We start from the raw sequence: 22,099 nt of genomic DNA on the forward strand, positions 1-22,099 counted from the left end.
TAATTATTATCTATGTTAATATGTTTGTTGGATTTGAAAACACTAAATCTTAGCCATTGACTCTTGGAAGTGGTCACTACAGACAAAACATTGCTTACATTTGGCAGGGAGAATTGTTCAACTGAAGTAAAAGCATCTTGTACAGTACAATGTTAGTCCCTGGTAGCTTCCAAAGATGCCAACCCAAAGACAACTTTATGTTGAAATACTAATCATTCATTTAAGGAAAGCCTTAGATCAGATAATGTGAATTTATATAGCTGGAACAAAGGCAGTCTAAATATTAAGATCTCTAGCTTGTTTTCAGTATGTCACATTTGATTCTTGCCTTTCCATTTTAAAGTCATAAGGCTATTGGGTTGGGCCTTGTGACTCTCTCCTATAATCCCAGCTACTTGGGAGGCTGAAGTGGGAGGATTGCTTGAGCCCAGTACTGGAAATTTTAGTGAGCTGTGATCATACCACTACATTGCAGTCTGGGCAACAGAGTGAGACCCTATCTCTTAAATTTAAAAAAAATTGGATATTTGAAAGTGATAAAAGATTATTAAGCATTAAAAATTTTTTTGTTGTTGATTAGTAAACATTTCTTTAATTCCCATAATAGAAAGTCCACAGCAAGAGCCTGATGTCAATCAAAAAGAAACCAAAAGGAAACGAGTGGAAACAGGAAATCATAAATCAAAAAGAAAGAAACCAAATGAAAATTCAGAAAGTCCGGAAAAGATAAATGGAAAGCCAGAAGAACTTGACAAAAGAAACAACTCTTCAGGCATCAAGATAGATTCTTCCAAAGGTATATATTTTCTAAAAGATCCCGGAAGTAACAACTGCTTTGAGTCCACGTGAAGTAGAAACAGAAGCAGAAAATGTTGATGTTCTGATAACAGATAATGACAAAGAGTCTGCATCAGAATTATCTTCTTTTCCTGGCAAATTAGATTTTCTCCCTCTGGTTCTAATAAAACTCTCCTGTTGTTTTTTTTTTTTTTTTGAGACAGAGTCTCGCTTGTTGTCCAGGCTAGAGTGAGTGCCGTGGCGTCAGCCTAGCTCACAGCAACCTCAAACTCCTGGGCTCAAGCAATGCTCCTGCCTCAGCCTCCCGAGTAGCTGGGACTACAGGCATGTGCCACCATGCCTGGCTAATTTTATATATATATTAGTTGGTCAATTAATTTCTTTCTATTTATAGTAGAGACGGGGTCTTGCTCTTGCTCAGGCTGGTTTCGAACTCCTGACCTTGAGCAATCCGCCCGCCTCAGCCTCCCAGAGTGCTAGGATTACAGGCGTGAGCCACCGCGCCCGGCTTCTCCTGTTTTTTAACCTCTCATTGTTTTCCCCCCTCTCTTTTTTTTTTGAGACAGAGTCGCGCTTTATTGCCCAGGTTAGAGTGAGTGCCATGGCATCAGCCTAGCTCACAGCAACCTCAAACTCCTGGGCTCAAGCAATCCTCCTGCCTCAGCCTCCCAAGTAGCTGGGACTGCATGCACCACCATGCCTGGCTAATTTTTTCTATATATATTAGTTGGCCAATTAATTTCTTTCTATTTATAGTGGAGACAGGCTGGTTTTCCCCTCTCTTTTAATATACACTTATCACAAATTTCAGAAAGCATATATGTGTATAAAATAAGTGGAAGCCTCACTGATTAGAGGCTTACAAATAACCATGTTAATAGTCTTTGATTTTTCTGTGCTTCTGTAAATAGATATGCTTTTTTAAAAATTTGGGATCATGCTATACTATTTTACAGTGTATTTCACATGGCTTTGACATGTTCCCGCCTAGTTTATGTAGCCTTTCCAGAGTATTCCAATGAATGGATTTAATTCATCCATTTATATAGCTTTATACAGGTTAAGCATCCCTAATCCAAAAATCTGAAATCCAAAATGCTCCTTATTACAGAACACGTTCTTAAATTTAGGAAAAAAAACGAAAAACAAAAAAATAACAATAAAAAAAGAAATAAAAAAAAATGCTCTAAAATGCAAAACTTTTTGTGTACTGAAATGATACCACAAGTGGAAAATTCCACACTTGACCTCATGTGACAGGTTGTAGTCAAACTATATCCAAACCTTTGTTTCATGCACAAAATTGTTAAAAAACATTGTCTCCCATCGAAATACTGACCAGGCCTGACCCTGCTTAGCTTCCGAGATCAGACAAGATCGGGCGTGTTCAGGGTGGTATGGCCGTAGACTGTTAAAAAACATTGTATAAAATTACCTTAAGCCTATGTGTATAAGGTGTATAATGAATTTCGTGGTTAGACTTGGGTCCCATCCCCAAGATACCTCATTACATACATGCGCTTATTCCAAAATCTGAAAAAAATCTGAAATCCAAAATACTTCTGGTCGCAGGCATTTTGGATAAGGGATGCTCAACCTGTAGTATGTTTTAGTGGTTGGTATGGCAAGTCTCCTATCATTTTTTAAAGAATTTTAATGGGCTGAGTGTGGTGGCTCATGACTATAATTCTCACACTCTGGGAGGCCAAGGCAGGAGGATCGCTCAAGGTCAGGAGTTTGAGACCAGCCTGAGCAAGAGTGAGACCCCGTCTCTCCTAAAAATACAAAGAAATTGGCCAACTAAAAATATATAGAAAAAATTAGCCAGGCGTGGTGGTGCATGCCTGTAGTCTCAGCTACTTGGGAGGCTGAGGCAGTAGGATTGCTTGAGCCCAGGGGTTTGAGGTTGCTGTGAGCTAGGCTGACGCCACAGCACTCTAGCCCAGGCAACAGAGTGAGACTCTGTCTCAAAAAGGAAAAAAAACAAAAGTATTTTTATGCAGTTATTTCACTAAGTAAACTATAGGGTACCTTATCTCTGTAAATTTCATTGAAATTTTGATTTTGCATTAATTTATAGATTGATTTGGAGAGAAAAGTATCAACCTCAAACTGCCATTGAACTCATAGACAATGAGTTAGCTATAAAAAAGTTACATCTTTACAATATTCAGTCTTCCCAATTAAGAGTGTGGCATCTCTGTTTACTTAGGTTGATTTTATAGGATGATTTAATGTTTCTTTTCAGTGGCCAAAAGAGGCTCTACTGAGATAATGCTGTCTTTGTTCTATACATTACTGGTTTTTATGCTATAAATTGTTTTTCATAATTCATTTCTTGAGAGTGGTTATTAAAATTTTAAATATACATGTTTATACTTTCTTTCATAACATTATGGTGGTTAGTTTTTTAAGGCGGAAGTTTAGTGTGAAGAATTTTAAATGTAATTTTAAATTTTAAAGTTACCTTTTTGGTATTTTGTAAATACAAATATTTTTAAAAATACTTACTATTACATTGTAAGAATAAAATGTCTACGAATACATATAAACTTATGTCAAGGAACAAATACCTTAACATTTTCTTTTGCTTTAGATTCTGGAACTGAAGACATGCTCTGGACAGAGAAGTATCAACCTCAGACTGCCAGTGAACTCATAGGCAATGAGTTAGCTATAAAAAAGTTACATAGGTTGGTAAAATTTGTAAAGGAACTGAGAAATAGTTTATGAATTTAGTTTTATTATTTTGTATATAATAAAATTTAGAAATTATAAAGTAATACATTACATGATGAAATCCTTTTTTAAAAAGAAGGATTTAATGTAAAAAGTATTTATATTTTCTCACATTTTACTTCCCACATGTAACCACTGTTGAAAATTTTTACAGAACCTTCTAGAAAGCTATGTTGGTTTCTTCCTTTTTAACAAATGGGATCATATTATTACTAATTCAGTTCCACAGTCCTTTGTCTACAATTCCCCCATCCGAAAAGTTCTGAAAACTTAAAGATTATTAACTAACAGGGTTACTATACAAAGTTTATTATTTCTTTACACTTACTAGGAAGTCATACTTTTTAAAATAAAAATATTAAATGATTATGAATGTACTGCCCCTGGCCACATTAGGGATATTATGTAATGTGGTATATATACCAAATTACCTTTCTTTCTTTTTTTTTTTTTATTTTCAAATTACCTTTCTAATACCTGAAAAATTCCAGATTCTAAAACTACCTGGCTCAAAGGATTTCACATAAGGAACTGTGAACCCGTAATAATAGTTAATACTGTGAACTCGGTACTGTCCTGAGTACTTGCACTGTTCTTAGTTCATTTAATCCTTAGAACAACAGTACCCATAAGGGTAAATACTGTTATCCCATAGATGAAGAAACAGGCCTAGAGAGGCTGAGATACTTGTCCAAGGTCACAGAGCTAGAAAGTGGTAGAAGTGGGATTTAAATTTAGGCAGTCTATCTTCAGAATAGAACTTAATCTTTGTACTTGTACTTAGCATTTTATATTAGACACCTTTCATGTCATCATATAGTCTACGTCAGTCCTTTTTAATTCCTGCATGCTGGTTTCTATGTAAGTATACTATAATATATCTTTTCCCCTACTGGTGTACTTTTAAGTTTTTCTTTTCAGAGGCTAATATAAATAATGCTGTATGATCTTGTATATTTAGGCAAAATTACTTAATTTTTAAATATTCATGCCCATGTAAAAGTATTTTACTATTTAGATGATTCACTATGGAGTGCTTAAAAACTATCAGTATGCCATAACTTCTCTCAAAAACCATTTTAACATAAAGTCTAAGAGATATCCTACGAATTATTTTTATTAACATACATTTTCTTATGGCAGCTGGTTGAAAGACTGGAAAAGAAGAGCTGAGTTGGAAGAAAGACAAAATTTGAAGGGAAAAAGAGATGAGAAACAGGAAGGTATTTTGAGTCATTTTTTTTCCCTTTCACTGAACATTTTTAGAGTTAGATTAGCTAAAAATTTTTATCAAGTTTCTTAACTGGACCAGGCCCACCAGCCTGTAATCCCAGCTATTCTGAAGGCTGAAGTAGGGGGATCACTTGAGGTCAGGAGTTCAAGACCAGCCTGGGCAACATAGCAAGATCCTTTCTCTACAAAAAATTTAAAAAGTTAGTTGGGAGTTGTGGGTGATATTTAATCATTGGGTTTCGTGAGGTAGAATTTCTGCCTAAGCAATTATGCATTTTATATGCATTTGAATAATTTTTCAGATTTGTCGGCTAGCATAGACTTTAAAGGCAGTTCAGATGATGAAGAAGAGAGTCGCCTTTGCAATACTGTTCTTATAACAGGGCCAACAGGAGTGGGAAAAACTGCTGCAGTGTATGCTTGTGCTCAGGAGCTTGGATTTAAGGTTAGTAATAGCCACAATGGAAGAATGAATGTTAAAATAATTGCCCTTGAATTAAAAGTAAACATAAACTATTCTTCCTTTTTTTCTTATATTCTTCTTTTAGATATTTGAAGTGAATGCCTCTTCTCAGCGCAATGGTAGACAAATTCTATCTCAACTGAAGGAAGCTACTCAGTCCCATCAAGTAGACAAGCAAGGTGTAAACTCACAAAAACCTTGTTTTTTCAATAGCTACAACATAGGCAAGTCACCAAGTAAGTAAATTATTTTCCCTAAGCCATAACCTTTTGAAAAAAATAAAATCTAAGAAAATAATTTTAATTATCAGATTCTGTAATTCATTTTTTTTTTGCATCAGAGTCTCACTCTGTTGCCCGGACTAGAGTGCCTTGGCATCAGCCTAGCTCACAGCAACCTCAATCTCCTGGGCTCAGGCGATCCTACTGCCTCAGCCTCCCGAGTAGCTGGGACTTCAGGCATGTGCCACCATGCCCGGTTAATTTTTTGTATATATATTTTTAGTTGGTCAATTGATTTCTTTGTATTTTTAGTAGAGATGAGGTCTCACTCTTGCTTAGGCTAGTCTCGAACTCCTGAGCTCAAATGATCCACCCGCCTCAGCTTCCCAGAGTGCTAGGGTTACAGGCGTGAGCCACCTCGCCCAACCAATTTTTTTATCTTCTATAAATACATATATTTTTTCCCCCCCGGACTATTTTTAAAACAAATCTGATGACCATCATATCATTTCACACATATATATTTTATTTATTTATTTTTATTTATTTATTTATTTATTTATTTTTTTTGAGACAGAGTCTCGCTTTGTTGCCCAGGCTAGAGTGAGTGCCGTGGCGTCAGCCTAGCTCACAGCAACCTCAACTCCTGGGCTCGAGTGATCCTTCTGCCTCAGCCTCCCGGGTAGCTGGGACTACAGGCATGCGCCACCATGCCCGGCTAATTTTTTATATATATATCAGTTGGCCAATTAATTTCTTTCTATTTATAGTAGAGACGGGGTCTCGCTCTTGCTCAGGCTGGTTTTGAACTCCTGACCTTGAGCAATCCGCCCGCCTCGGCCTCCCAAGAGCTAGGATTACAGGCGTGAGCCACAGCGCCCGGCCTCATATATATATATATATATATTTTTTTTTTAAATTGACAGAGGTACAAGCATTCATATATATTTTAATAAGTCTCTGTATGATAAGGACTTTTTAAGAAGCATAACTACAATATTATAATCAGACCCAACAAAATTAACTGTATTACTTAAGATCATCTGATACACAGTCTACTCTCAGTTTTCTATTGTTTCAAATGCTTTGTTCAAATCAGGATCCAAAGTCCCTATTTTATATTTGATTAATGTCTCTTAAATTTCTTTTAATCTCTCCAACAATTCCGTCACCTTTCTTTTTGTGTCATTTGTTGAAGAACCTGAGTCATTTGTTGTAGAACTTCTCACATTCTGGATTTGGATGATAATTATATCCTAATGTTATCAGTTAATGGATTCCTCTTCCCCCCTATATTTCTTGTAAACTAGTAGTTAGATTGGGGGATTGATTAGATTCGGGTTCTGTTTGGGGGCTACCATACATACATAGGCAGGCTGTGTACTTTTCCAAGTCTTTTTTTTTTTTTTTGAAACAGAGTCTTGCTCTGTCTCCCAGGCTAGAGTGCAGTGACATTATCATAGCTCACTGCAACCTAGAACTGCTGGGCTCAAATGATTCTCCTGCCTCAGCCTCCTGAGTAGTGTGTACCACTACACTCAGCTAATTTTTTAAATATTTTGTAGAGATGGGGTCTTGCTATGTTGCCCAGGCTAGTCTCAGCCAGGCTGTGTACTTTCTATGACATCATAGCAGGAAACACAGCCCACTTGTAGTGAAATTATGGTTTGTTGATGAGTTCCAGTGTTTTCATTCTGACTCATCCATTATAAAGTTCTACCATCACTCTCTTATGGTAATTAGCAACCATTAGTGATCTGTGTCTAATAGACTCATTCATTAGGGATTAAAAAATAATGGTTTTGTAATTCTCTTAGCTCTTTTGCATTTATTAGAATTCTAAGAAGAAAAGCACTATCCCTCATCATCAACTATTTAGATACTTTGTAATATAATCTGTAGGTACAAGAAATGTTTCATTCTTTGTTTTATTGATTAGTTCTTAGAGTAATGGTGTCCTAGCCACCTTGAAAGTTGACCAGTGAGTTTTGTGGTTTTATTTTTTTTAATATTATTATGAACTCATGGATTTGTATATATAATATGTTTTAATCTTTTGTGTTTGTTCTTTGCTGATTTTAAGATTTTTCTCTCTATTACTGGTTTTATGAAATTTGATTATGATGTACCTTGGTGTAATTTTTGTCATGTTTTCTATGCTTGGGGTTTGTTATGCTTCTTGGATACATGGGTTCATAGTTTTCATTAACTTTCGGAAAATTTCAGCCATTATTTCTTGTTATATTTTTTCTTTCCTTATCACCTCTGTGGTCAACTCCAGTTATAGGTATTTTAGACTACTTGAAACTGTCTCACAGCTCACTAATGCTTTGTTTAGTTTTTCTGTCATTTTCCTCTTTGTGTTTCAGTTTGAGATAGTTATCATTGCTGTTTATTCAAGTTCACATCTGTTTTATTTCCTAGAAAAATCATTTCTCATAGTTCACATATCTTTTGCAATATCTAGTATCCTGTCAGTGCCATCCAGTGTACTCTTCATTTCTAGAAGTTTGATTTGGGTCCTTTTTATATCTTCTGTGTTTCTAGTTATCATGTGCCAGTCTTTCCTCTAGGTTTTATATTTGGATACATTTACAATAACTATTTTGGCTAGACATGGTGGCTCACACCTCTAATCCCAGCACTTTAGGAAGTGGGAGGATCAACTGAGGTTGGGAGTTCAGGAGCAGCACAGGCAATATAGTGAGACTCCATCTCTAAAAATAAAAAAACAATTTAGCTGGGTGTGGTGGTACATGCCTGTGGTCCTGGATTCTCAGGAGGCTGAGGCAGGAGGATTACTTGGGTCCAGGAGTTGCAGGCTACAGTGAGCTATGTTGACACCACTGCACTCCAGCCTGGGCGATAAAGCAAGACCCTGTCTCTAAAACAAACAAAAAAAAACAAAAAAACTGTCTTAGTGCTTTTGGCTACTGATTCTATCATCTGTGTCATTTATAAGTTGGTGTTTCAATTGATTGACGTTTCCCCCCTCATTACGGATTGAATTTTTCTGCTTCTTTGGAAGCTTGATAATTTTGATTGCATGTCAGACTTTGTACAGTTTACCTTGTTGGGCGCTGGGTGTTTCTGTAGTCCTGTAACTATATATTTTTTTCTTTTTGCCAGGGATACTGTGTTGAGAATTTTTAAGAACTTTTTTCTTTTTCATCTCTATTCAACTTTTTTTCCAGGCTGCAGTTAAGTTACCTGGAAACAGTTTATTCTTTCCAGGTCATTTAAGCTGTATTAAGCAAAACAGTGGCAGCATTTAGTCAAGGGCTAATTTTGCCTCACTACTTAAGCAACACGTTTCTGAGTACTCTATCCCAGTACCCCATTAATTATGGTTTTTGCCTGTCTGTTGTCTGGTGGAAAGAGGAAGTATTCCCAGCTTTCTGTGAGCCTCAGAGATTGTTTCCTCTGATCCTTCAGTGATGAGTACTCAATGTTTTTTTCCTTAGAGACACAGTCTTGATCTATTATGTAGGTGGGAATATGGTGGTACAATCACAACTCACTGCTGCCTCGAACCCCTGGATTCAAGTGATCCTCCCGCCTCAGCCTCCCAAGTAGCTGTTACTATAGGTGTGCACCACTATGCCTGGCTAATTTTTAGAATTTTTTTGTAGAGGTGAAGGTCTTGCTATGTTCCCCAGGCTGAGCATTTTTTTTAAATACCAATCTTTTTTTTTTGGGAGACAGAGTCTCTGTTGCCTGGGCAAGAGTGCCGTGGCATCAGCCTAGCTCACAGCAACCTCAAACTTCTGGGCTCAAGCAATCCTCCTGCCTCAGCCTCTTGAATAGCTGGGACTACAGGCATGCACCACCATGCCTGGCTAATTTTATATATACACACACACACATATATTATTTGCCCAGCTAATTTCTTTCTATTTTTTTAGTAGAGACGGGATCTCACTCTTGCTCAGGCTGGTCTTAAACTCCTGAGCTCAAAGGATCCGCCTGCCTCAGCCACCCAGAGTGCTAGCATAACAGGCATGAGCCACCACACCTGGCGTAAAACCAGTCTTTGAACTGATACCAATCCCTGATCTCTTTGGTCTATGTCAAAATAAGAAAAATAAGGATAAAATAGTGTTTTTTATAAATTGAAATCATTCAATATAAAGAAATCTTTTTCTATTTTAAGTTTTTGCCTCTCTTACCTGGGGTGTTGAATGTCCTATATTAATGAAATGATGGTGATGTCTATGATAATTTTTTCAAACTCAAAAATTTCAGTAAGTTTATTGAACACTGCTAATATAAAGGGATATAATAAGATCTGTGGAGACAGAGGGTACAGAAAAAGAATAGGACACAGTTATGGAACTGTGAATGTAAGATGGTATGTGAGGAAGGTCCTGCTCTGAGACTATACAATAATTAGGACATGTAAGGACTAAATCAGGGTACTTAGAGGGGGGAAAAGGAAATATGCTCTGGAAAAATGCCCTGGGGCATCTGGAGAGTAGAGATTAATTATTTATTTTTGAATTTTGTGTCCACTCTCCAAAGCATCTCTAGAAATACATATTATTTGCTTACAATATCAATTTAGGGGAAAAAAGGAACAAAAATTTACTATAGGGCTAAGTTGAAGTTGGATTAGCAAAATTCTGTTGTTCTCAGTGTATAGTGTTAGCATTTTTTCCTCCAGCTTCTTCTGACTAAGCAGGTGCAGAAAGAGTCAATGGAGAGATTGTGAGCATTATTTGCAATAAGAATGTATATTTCTTTGGAAAGGGTGTCTTTTCCAAATGACTGATTTAACTTTCTATGCTGATAGAATAAATACAACACAATAATATTTGAATGTACAGAGTATTTAAATGAAAGAATGAAAGAAAATTTCTATGTCTTTGATTTTTAACTGGTAAGTAGAAATACAGTGTGGATAACTCTATCTTGCCACCTGTGTAATTTTTAGAATATTTATTTTTAAATGCAATTTGTTTTTGGCAGAAAAATTAAGCTCCCCTAAGAAAGTTATTACATCACCAAGAAAACAACCTCCATCATCACCAAAAAGTAGTGGACCAAAGCGTGTACTTCCCCCTAAAACGTTGGCAAATTATTTTAAAGTATCTTCCAAACCAAAAAAAAATGGAGAAATAGAAGCAATTCTAGAAAATAATAAAGGTAAGACATTAAGGTAACAAATTTTACATATTTAAATATCAATGACCGTGACACATAAAAATATGAACATATTTTATATGAGTTCGTATTGCTATTTGTTAAACCTCAGATACACTGAAGGTCTACATAGTCAAGTTTTAATATTTTCTTTTACTTTCAATAATGGATTTCAATGTGAGCTTATGCTGTAGAAATATCCAGGGTCTTATTAAAAGTTGATTTTACCTAAAATATTAATATTTTATTTATGCAGGAGTCAAAAATTCTTTTGAACAGAAACAAATAACTGAGACTAAGTCTACAAATACAAGCAATTCAAATGTCAAAGAATTTGGAGCTGAGGAACCCAGCAGGAAAAATGCAACATCTCTTATTCTTTTTGAGGAGGTAGGGTTACAGAAGTACACATTCATGATATTTCATGGTAAAAACTTTTTAAAAGATGAGTATATGTTTTCTTATAAAGAGGTGTAAAATGGCTAAGATAGTCAGTAATACTTTCATCTATTTGAAATTAAAGCAAATAAAGCCATTAACTCTAGAATTTTTGAGGAAGATGATAAATGCAATTCATGGTTACTAATTATTCAATGATTATTCTGATTCATACTTACCCAGTTACAGGTGGCTGCATATATTTATTTATTTATTTTTTCTTTGAAACAGAGTCTCACTCTGTTGCCTGGGCGATAATGCCGTGGCATCAGCCTAGCTCACAGCAACCTCAAACTCCTGGGCTCAAGCAATCCTGCTGCCTCAGCCTCCCAAGTAGCTGGGACTACAGGCATGTGCCACAATGCCCAGCTAATTTTTTCTATATATTTTAGTTGGTCAATTAATTTCTTTCTATTTTTAGTAGAGACGAGGGTCTCGCTCTTGCTCAGGCTGGTTTTGAACTCCTGACCTTGAGTGATCCTCCTGCGTTGGCCTCCCAGAGTGCTATGATTACAGGCATGAGCCACCATGCCCGGCCTTATTTTTAATGATTGATATTTGATTGTTTTAAATTCATTTATAGTGTAAGACATTGTAAGTTTTCAGCATGGGCTAAATTCACACTGTTCATAAAATCATAAATTTTGTCTCTAGCAGACATATTGTATATCTACTATGTATACATAACTGATATACAGTGAATTGTTACTTATTATGTTAATATTCTAAAACGGTTTGTAGGTTGATGTAATTTTTGATGAAGATGCTGGGTTTTTGAATGCAATCAAAACATTCATGGCAACAACTAAACGACCTGTAATCCTTACTACAAGTGGTAAGTAACAATGATTTTAATACAGTTAATTATTTCTGGTTAAAAATATTTGATGAAAACTTCTAATTTTAGTTAGAAATGTTCCTTTAAAAGTCAGCCAATTAAGTCTTTTTTTCTAAAATGAGGAAGTGCCTAGATATTTTTGAAACAATTATTCAAATTTTGCAGTTGACTTGCAGCCTTGAGTTATTATAAAATTATTATATTACCTCACAAATAGCAATGGCTTTTTAAAAATGGATACTACTTTGGGTCTCTGTTGGGGATTAGATATTTAGGAAACTGAGAACAGCCTAGAATACAGATAGAAAAACTTATGGATTAGCTAGTAAAGGTATTTTTGTTAGGGAAAATATCAGATTCTTCTCTTTGCCCCTTTATCATACCTGTAATTAGATCACCAAACCTTACGGAGTGGTCAAGATTTTTTGTGGAACCCAACCTTTCTGCAGTTCCTTAATGTTGACTAACCATTCCTTAGTTGCTGATAACACTCTCATATAATTATTGCATATTTTATCTAAAGTAAATCATCATCAGCCTAACAGAATCAATCTAGCTTCTCAAGAATTAACATTGAATCTTTCATTTTAAAAACTCAATTTTGTTTTTAAAAATTATAAATATTGTAATATGTGTTAATATTTTTCATTATAAATATTTGAGGCTAGCTCTGCTATAGATTTATATAGGAAAATGTGTTTGTGTTAGACTACACTTATAAATTAGTGGCCCATTTGATAGTGATTGTACTCTACAAATTTTGATAAAAATCTTATTAATCACAAGTTAGGTGGTAGTTTAATCAAAAGATCACAGTTACTTTCAGTCCAGATAGAAAATTAGTTCCTTGAAGACTTATAATTTGCAAAGTATTATATTTTTTTTATTACTGATGAACTGCTAGTTTTGTAGAAAGGTATAACTGGAAAAAGTTATTTAGTGGTCTTAATGTTTAAAAAATGTTTTCTTGTGTGTACAGATCCAACATTTAGTTTAACATTTGATGGTTGCTTTGAAGAAATCAATTTCAGTACTCCTTCCCTGGTAAGCTTTGAATTTTGATTATCCTAAATTACATATAACAATTATTTAAAAGGTAGATTATTATTTTTTCCTTTTTTGAATCTATAACTGATTGTGAGGTTTATTAAATTTAGTTATAATTTTAAAATGTGGTTGCTAAGTATATGTTCAAATTTTTAAGTTTTAGGAAACTTATGTGTTTTTTTTTTTTTTTTGCTTTAAAAGGTATTTTTTGGAAATATGTAAATTTTTATTAGACTCTATTAGTGGTTTGTTTGTTTTGTTTTTTTGAGACAGAGTCTCACTCTGTTGTCTGGGCTAGAGTGCCATGGTGTCAGCCTAGCTCACAGCAACCTCAAACTCCTGGGCTCAAGCGATCCTCTTGCCTCAGCCTCCTGAGTAGCTGGGAGGCTACAGATGTGAACAACCACACCTGGCTAATTTTTCTATTTTTAGTTGTCTGGCTAATTTGTTTCTAATTTTAGTAAAGATAGGGTCTTGCTCTTGCTGAGGCTGCACTGAAAATCCTGACCTCAAGCGATCCTCCCGCCTTGCCCTCACAGAGTGCTTGGATTATAGATGTGAGCCACTGCACATGGCCAGTCTTTTTAACTTTAGCCATGGTAGTGGTATTCATCTGTTTGCATGGGTGTTTGCTTTCTATTAGTTAGCTTTATTGAAATATAATTTACATGTAGTAAAGTTCACTCACTTTAAGTGTATGGTTCAATGAATTTTGACAAATATAGATATAAAACATGTCTATCAAGATATAGAACATTTTTATTATCTCAAAAAGTTCTCCTATGCCCCATTTGTATTTAGTCCTTTCCCATAACCCTTAATCCCTGGCAACTACCAATCTGTTTTCTATCACTATAGTGTTGCTTGTTGTGGAATTTAATGTAAATGGAATGTTATAATATGTAGTATTTTGTGTTTACTCATCAAGAAGCCTTTTTAGATTCCTTCATGTTATATATGTTAGTTGTTCTTTTGAGCTGTATTCCATTGTATGGATATATCTCACTGTGTTTGTTTATTCATTTACCTATTTTGATAAATATTTGGGTTATTCCTACCTATTATAAATAAACTGCCATGAATGTTCATATTAAACTCTTTTTTTGGACATATGTTTCTGTTTCTCTTACTGAAATACTTAAAGGTGGAATTGTTGGCCTGTTTAACGTTATAAGAGCCTGGCAAACTTATCTAAAATTTTCCAATGTTTTACATTCCTACCAGCAATGTATAAGAATCCATTTGTTTCACATACTTGGAAATGTCTATTAAAAAATTTTGGGCCGAGCGCAGTGGCTCACGCCTGTAATCCTAGCACTCTGGGAGGCTGAGGCCGGCGGATTGCTCGAGGTCAGGAGTTCGAAACCAGCCTGAGCAAGAGCAAGACCCCGTCTCTACTATAAATAGAAAGAAATTAATTGGCCAACTAATATATATATAAAATTAGCTGGGCATGGTGGCGCATGCCTGTAGTCCCAGCTACTCGGGAGGCTGAGGCTGAAGGATTGCTTGAGCCCAGGAGTTTGAGGTTGCTGTGAGCTAGGCTGACGCCAGGGCACTCACTCTAGCCTGGGCAGCAAAGTGAGACTCTGTCTCAAAAAAAAAAAAATTTTTTTTTTGTCCATCTTATTAATTATATATTGATATCTCACTGTGGTTTTAATTTTTATTTCCTTAATGACTTAGAATGTTGAGTACCTTTTCAGATGCCCATTTATCATCCATATCTCTTCTGTGGTGAAGTGTCTTTTCAAATCTTTTGCCCATTTTTGGTTTTGGTGTGTGTTTTTTTGCCCATTTTTTAAAATTAGTTGTTGTCTTTTTATTGAGTTATGGCAGTTTTTTATATAATCTGGATACAAGTTTGTATTAGATAAGTGGTATCTAAATGATTTCTGCCAATTTGTGGCTTACTTTTTCATTTTCTTTAAATCATGAAGAGTAAAAATTTTATTTTAATGAAGTTCACTTTACCAAGTTTTTCTTTTATGGTTTGTGATTTTTGATCCAATTTAAGAAATTTTTACCAAACCCAAGCTTACAAAGAGTTTGTCTTAGAAGTTTTGTACTTTTATTTCTTCAATTTAAGTCTGTAATCTGTTTGGAGTTAAGTTTTGTATGCAATGAGTTAAGATACATTCATTTGCTTTCCTTATAGATACTCAGTTGTTCAAGGACTACAGTATTTGTTGAAAAGACTTTTTTCTATTGAATTATTTTGCAGTTGTGTAAAAAATCAAGACTATATATGAGTCTTGTTCTATTTATTTTTGTGACAATATGACACTATTTTGATCACTATACCCTATAGCAAGTCTTGAAATCAAGTAGTGTGAGTCATCCAACTTCATTGTTTTACAAGTTTTTTTTTTACTGTTGTAGGTATTATTCATTTCTCTATTAATTTTAGAAATACCTTGTCAATTTTTATAATTTGTTCTGGTATTTTGTTCAAATTACATTGAATTTGTAGATCAGTTTTTGGAAAACTGATATTTAACAATGTTGAGTGTTCTGATTCATGAAAATAATTTACTTTTTTAGAAGGGTTAATTTCTTTCATAAATGTTTTATAGTTTTCATTGTACAGACCTTGCACATATTTTGTTAAATTTAGTCCTAAGTATTTAATGTTTTTTGATAGTAAATGGTATTTTAAATTTTTAATTTCCAATTATTTCTTGCTGGTATATAGAAATACAGTTGATTTTTGTCTATTAATTTTGTATTCTATCACCTTGCCAAATTCATTTATTAGTTCTAAAAGTAGATTCCTTAGGAATTTTTACATTGATTGTCATGTCCATTAAAACACTTATTTTTTCTTTCCAAATGTGTATTTTGCTGTTGTTAGGTAGAGTGTTCTATAAATATCAATTAGAAAAGTTGCTTGTAAAATCTTTTATATCTTTACAGATTTTCTTTTCTTTTTGGGGTGGGGGTAATATATCAATCATGTTTATTTATTTTTGTTGTGGTAAGAACATATAACATGAAATCTACCTTTTTGACAAATTTCTAAGAGTATAATTACAGTATTGTTAACAGTAAGCACAGCATTGTACAGCAGTTCTCTTGAACTTATCTTGCATAAATAGCTAAAATGTTTTGCTCATTGAACAGCAACTCCCCATTTCTTCCTCCCCTCAGCCTCTAGCAACCACCATTCTACTTTGTGTTTCAATGAGTTTGACTATTTTAGATACCTTATATGTGTGGACTCATGCTGTGTTTGTCCTTCTATGACTGGGTTATTTTACTTAGCATAATGTCCTCAGGATTCATCCATGTTCTGACATATGGCAGAATTTCCTTCTCTTTTAAGGCTGATCAATATTCCATTGTATATGTCTATCACGTTTTCTTTATCCATTTATCTGTTGATGGATATTTAGGTTGTTTCCATATCTTAGCTATTATAAATAATGCTGAATGAACATGAGAGTGCAAATATGTCTTCAAGGTCCTGATTTCAATTCTTTTGGATATATACCCAGAAGTAGCATTGCTGGATCATATAGTAGTTCTATTTGTAATTTTTGAGGACCCTCTATACTAGCTGCACCATTTGACATTCCCACCAACATCAAATTTATATAAGGGTTCAAATTTCTCTGAATCCTTGTCAACACGTGTTATCTTTTGGGGGATTTGTTGATAATAGCCGTCAAACAAAATTACCAACCTTTGGCTAGACTAAGAAAAAAGAGAGAAGACTCAAATAAAATCAGAAATAAAAAGGAGACATTAAACCTGATGCTATATGTTTCAAAAGGATTATAAGAGATTACTATGAATAATTATGTGCCAACAGATTGGGTAGGCTAGAAGAAATGGATAAATTCTTAGAAACCTACCAAGACTGAATCATGAAGAAACAGAAAATCTGAACAGACCATTAACAAATGAGGAGGTTGAACCAGTAATCAAAAACTTTCCAACAGAGAAAAGCCCTGGACCACATGGCTTCACTGATGAAGTCTACCAGACATTTAAGGAAGAATTCATACCAATCTTCAAACTCTTCCCAGAAATTGAAGAGGAAGGAACATTTCCAAACTCATAAGTTCAGCATTACCATGATACCAAAGCCATAAAAAGATACTACAAGAAAGGAAAACTAAAGGCTCATATCCCTGGTGGACATAAATGCAAAAATCCTCAACAAAATACTATCCAACCAAATTCAACAGCACATTAAAAGGATTATACACAGTGACCAAGTGGGATTTATTCCTGGATGCAAGGATGGTTCACCATACAAAAATCAATTAATGTGATATACCACATTCATAGAACAAAGAATAAAAATCACATGATCATCTGAACAGATGCAAAAAAAGCATTTGACAAAATTTCATACCCTTTTATGATAAACACCCTCAACAAACTAGGGAAAGAAGGAGTTTACCTCAAAATAATAAAGGCCGTATATGAAAAGCCAACAGCTAACATCATACTTAATGGTGAAAGCTGAAAGCTCTTGCTCTAAGATAAGTAAGAAGACAAGGATGCCAACTCTTGACACTTCTATTCAACATGGTATTGAAAGTCCTAGACAGAGCTCTTAGGCAACAAGAAGAAATAAAAGGCATCTATGTAAGAAAGGAAAGAGTAAATTTCTCTCTTTGCAGATGACATGATCTTATATGTAGAAAACCTTAAGGAGTCCACACAAAAACTGTTAGAGCTAATAAATGAATTCAACAGCAAAGTCGAAGATTACAAAATTAAGATGGTTTGAGCCCATGAGTTTGATGCTACAGTGAGCTATGATGACACTACTGCACTCCAGCCTGGATAACAGAGCTAAGACCCTATCTCAAAAAAAATAATAATTCTCTTCAGTTATTTTAGTTTCAGCTGGGCTGCTTTGAGACAGACCTCATGTGTGTGAAGTTCCAGCATCAGCCATTGTGACATTTGAGTCCTTTTACTAGATTTTTTTTTTTTTTTAACTTTCTGGAACCTCCCTTCTCGCTTTCCAGATACTGTAATTATCCCAAACTCGATCCTTTGGTTTTTTAAGCAAGTATTAATAATTGAATTTCTGTCTGAGTTTTATTACTCCTGCTGCAGCATGCTTTCAAAAATCAATTTAAAAGTTGGGGGCACAGGGCTGGGAATCTCCCAGGGCCATTTGCTTTGCCCATGTATTGATTTCCCCTACGGTTTTCATCTGCTTTTTGTTCACTTTCTTGTGATTTCAGGTAGTTGATTTATTTATAATTAATTATAGAGTTTATAGTTATTCTTTTTTGTTGTTTTTTTTTTTGAGACAGAGTCTCACTTTGTTGCCCAGGCTAGAGTGAGTGCCGTGGCGTCAGCCTAGCTCACAGCAACCTCAAACTCCTGGGCTCAAGCAATCCTCCTGCCTCAGCCTCCCAAGTAGCTGGTACTACAGGCATGCGCCACCATGGCCACTGCGCCCGGCCAAGTTTATAGTTATTCTTGATGGCAGGATTTATTTGATAGCAGCTACTCTTTCATTATTGAAAGCAGAATTCCCAGTTTATGGAAAGCAGAAGTCCCAGAAGTATGCAGGAGTAATGTATGTCTATAGAATAAAGTGAGACATTTCATAGGGGAGAAAGTTTTTTTTTTTAATTGGCTTGTTTAGTATAGTGAAAATGCTAATAATCTTATATAAAATTTGTAAAATGTAAATATAATTTTATTCTAGCTTTTTTTTTGTTGTTACTGCGACATGATTCAGGAATATTCTTTCTATGATAAAAAGCTTTTTATAAGCAATAATGGGAAGAGAATTGTACATGTTTTGTTGTTATAAAAAATAATAATATATGATATTAGACCGGGCGCAGTGGCTCACGCCTGTAATCCTAGCACTCTGGGAGGCCTAGGCCTGCAGATTGCTCCAGCTCAGGAGTTCGAAACCAGCCTGAGCAAGAGCAAGAGCGAGACCCTGTCTCTACTAAATATAGAAAGAAATTAATTGGCCAACTAAAAATATATAGAAAAATTAGCCAGACATGGTGGTACATGCCTATAGTCCCAGCTACTGGGGAAGCTGAGGCAGAAGGATCGCTTGAGCCCAGGAGTTTGAGGTTGCTGTGAGCTAGGCTGATGCCACGGCACTCTAGCCCAGGCAACAGAGTGAGACTCTGTCTAAAAAAAAAGAAAAATAATAATAATAATAGCAATATTACTGAAACAATAAATATGATGAGAAAATTCACTGTCCATTTACTCCCAACAAATCAAATTTTTTAAAATTTTTCCCTTCTATTATTTATATACATATATGCTTTTATGTACTCATTGATACAATTTTTTAATTGGTTTTTAAAATTATGTAAATATTTTTAAGTGTTCTAGTATTCATATTTATAATTTTGATGACTATAAAATATTCTATCAAGCTATACTATTCCGTAATCCTAAGTGGTTTTGTTAGGGTTTATAAAACTGCATCTGGTGTTCAGTTTGGAGAATCTTCAGCTGTCTTAGACTATATACAATTAATAAAATATATAAATGTTTTAAATTTAGTAATATATTTCCTTATGTTTTTTAGAGCTGCTTGACTCTCAAGAAGAGCTTTAAAATATTGAAGAATTTTAGCAAAATTTGTCTCACTTTTATTTTTTTTTTATTTTATTTTTTTTTATTTTTATTTTTTTTTTTAATTTTTTTTTGAGACAGCGTCTCGCTTTGTTGCCCAGGCTAAAGTGAGTGCCATGGCGACAGCCTAGCTCACAGCAACCTCAAACTCCGGGGCTCAAGCAATCCTCCTGCCTCAGCCTCCCAAGTAGCTGGGACTACAGGCATGTGCCACCATGCCCGGCTAATTTTTTGTATATATATTAGTTGGCCAATTAATTTATTTCTATTTATAGTAGAGACGGGGTCTCGCTCTTGCTCAGGGCAGCTTCGAACTCCTGACCTTGAGCAATCCGCCCGCCTCGGCCTCCCAGAGTGCTAGGATTACAGGCGTGAGCCACCGCGCCCGGCCATGTCTCACTTTTAAATATTGTTCGTATGTATTATTGCTGTGTGTGCGTTAACTCTGCAACTAACCACGTTTCTCTCTGTGTGTTTTTAAGCTAAATGTTGCCAGCTACCTACAAATGATCTGCTTAACTGAGAATTTTAGAACTGATGTGAAAGACTTTGTAACCTTGGTAACTGCAAATACTTGTGATATCAGAAAAAGTATTCTTTACTTACAATTCTGGATTAGAAGTGGAGGTGGATTTTTAGAAGAAAGGCCATTGACCCTTTGTCGTAAGTTGATCTGTTATAAAAGATTTCTACTAAGGGGCCCTGTTTTAAAATCTCTGCTATACTAAAATATTTGAAAGATTATAAAAATTTTGAGCATCCAGTTATCATGTTAATTTTCAAAATAAATATACAAATGTTAACTTTGTTCATGAAAAGTTTTATAAACATTAAACGTGGGGTACATAGAACTAAACTGGACCTGGAAACATGGATTCTTCTCCTGACTATGCTACTTCTTTTAACCTCCAAAATTCAGTTTACCTCTTTGATCCTGTTTGTTTGCCTTGAAAAGTGAAAGGTTGGAACTAGACAATTTTTTCATTTTGTGGTTGTTCTTTTAAGATTATAAAAGTAGGCTGGTCCAAGTGCAGTGGTGTTTATAACTAATTGATCACAACCAGTTAGAGATTCCTTTGTTCCTTCTCCACTCCCACTGCTTCACTTGACTAGCCTTAAAACAAAACAAAAAAAACCTGTCCCCTATTCCCTTCTTCCCCAAAAGGTTTTTCATTCTTCTTCTTCCTCCTCCTCCTCTTCCTCTTCTTCTTCCTTCTTCCCCCTTTCTTCCTTCTTCTTCTTCCTTTTTTTTTTTTTTTTTAAGAAGCAGGGTCTTGCTATGTTGCCCAGGTTGGAGTGCAGTGGCTATTCACAGGCCTAAACATAGCCCAGAACTCCCAGGCTTCAGTGATCCTCCTGTTTCAGCCTCCTGAGTAGCTAAAATTACAGGCATGGGCTACTGCACCTGGCTTCCTCCCCAAAAGTTTATTAAATTTCTCAAACTGTTACTTATACATTTATAAACATATGGTTTCTTATACAACAAATAGAACTATAATTATTTAGCAACTTTTTTCATTATTAAAAACATTGATTCTGAGGCTGGGTGAGGTAGCTCACGCCTGTAATCCTAGCACTCTGGGAGGCCGAGGTGGGCCGATTGCTTGAGATCAGGAGTTTGAAACCAGCCTGAGCAAGAGCGAGACCCCGTCTCTACTATAAATAGAAAGAAATTAATTGGCCAACTAGTATATATAGAAAAAATTAGCCGGGCATGGTGGTGCATGCCTGTAGTCCCAGCTACTTGGGAGGCTGAGGCAGGAGGATCACTTGAGCCCAGGAGTTTGAGGTTGGTGTGAGCTAGGCTGACGCCACGGCACTCACTCTAGCCTGGGCAACAAAGTGAAACTCTTGTCTCAAAAATAAAAAATAAAAAAATTTTTAAAAAATTGATTCTTCTACAAGTATATATAGATATATATTATATTTATATGCTTGTAATGTAAGATCCCCTTTAGCTTCAATAGTCGTTAATTCTGTCTTTCCTAAGAACTTTATTATTTCAGAAATGCTTTTATTTTTTATTATTCTTCAACTATTATTGTTACTTAATTCAAGTCACAGATATTTTTTGAGTACTTTTTCCATGTCAGGTCCTGTGTTTACATAAATAAGACATAGTTCCTTTCCTGAAGAAGTTCCTAGTTTGTGGTTTCCATCTCCATAGTCACAGTTCTGTAGTTACAGATTCTGCTCTGGTAAATACACAATCATTCATTCATTCATTCATTCATTCATTCATTCATTCATTCATGTCTTGCTCTGTTACTCAGGCTAGAATGCTGTGGCATTAGTCTAGCTCACAGCAACATCAAATTCCTGGACTTAAGGGATCCTCCTGCCTTAGCCTCCCAAGTAGCTGGGACTGTAGAAATGTACCACTATGCCTGGCTAATTTTTTCTAATTTTAGTTGCCTGGCTAATTTCTCTCTATTTTCTAGTAGAGACATGGTCTCTCTCTTGCTCAGGCTGCTCTCGAACTCCTAACATCAAATGGTTCTCCCACCTCGGCCTCCCCAGAGTGCTAGGATTACAGGCATGGGCCACCAGGCCTGGCCAATACACAAATATTTAAATAAAACCAAGGTGAAGTTC

The 22,099-nt window shown here is 35.2% G+C and overlaps 1 protein-coding gene across 1 annotated transcript in view; it reads left to right on the forward strand.

Moving 5' to 3' along the window:
* ATAD5 (ATPase family AAA domain containing 5) overlaps positions 1-22,099 on the forward strand; it is a 47,915-nt gene that overhangs the window by 20,877 nt on the left and 4,939 nt on the right. Inside the window, exons 10-19 of the mRNA XM_012738084.3 lie at positions 608-796; positions 3,395-3,491; positions 4,681-4,760; positions 5,073-5,215; positions 5,319-5,469; positions 10,423-10,599; positions 10,853-10,986; positions 11,776-11,869; positions 12,852-12,916; positions 19,987-20,167. Coding sequence (XP_012593538.2) covers positions 608-796; positions 3,395-3,491; positions 4,681-4,760; positions 5,073-5,215; positions 5,319-5,469; positions 10,423-10,599; positions 10,853-10,986; positions 11,776-11,869; positions 12,852-12,916; positions 19,987-20,167 — 1,311 coding nt within the window. The remainder of the gene's footprint in view (positions 1-607; positions 797-3,394; positions 3,492-4,680; positions 4,761-5,072; positions 5,216-5,318; positions 5,470-10,422; positions 10,600-10,852; positions 10,987-11,775; positions 11,870-12,851; positions 12,917-19,986; positions 20,168-22,099) is intronic.

This window comes from Microcebus murinus, chromosome 18 (assembly GCF_040939455.1).
Source record: "Microcebus murinus isolate Inina chromosome 18, M.murinus_Inina_mat1.0, whole genome shotgun sequence".
Lineage (NCBI taxonomy): Eukaryota > Metazoa > Chordata > Mammalia > Primates > Cheirogaleidae > Microcebus > Microcebus murinus.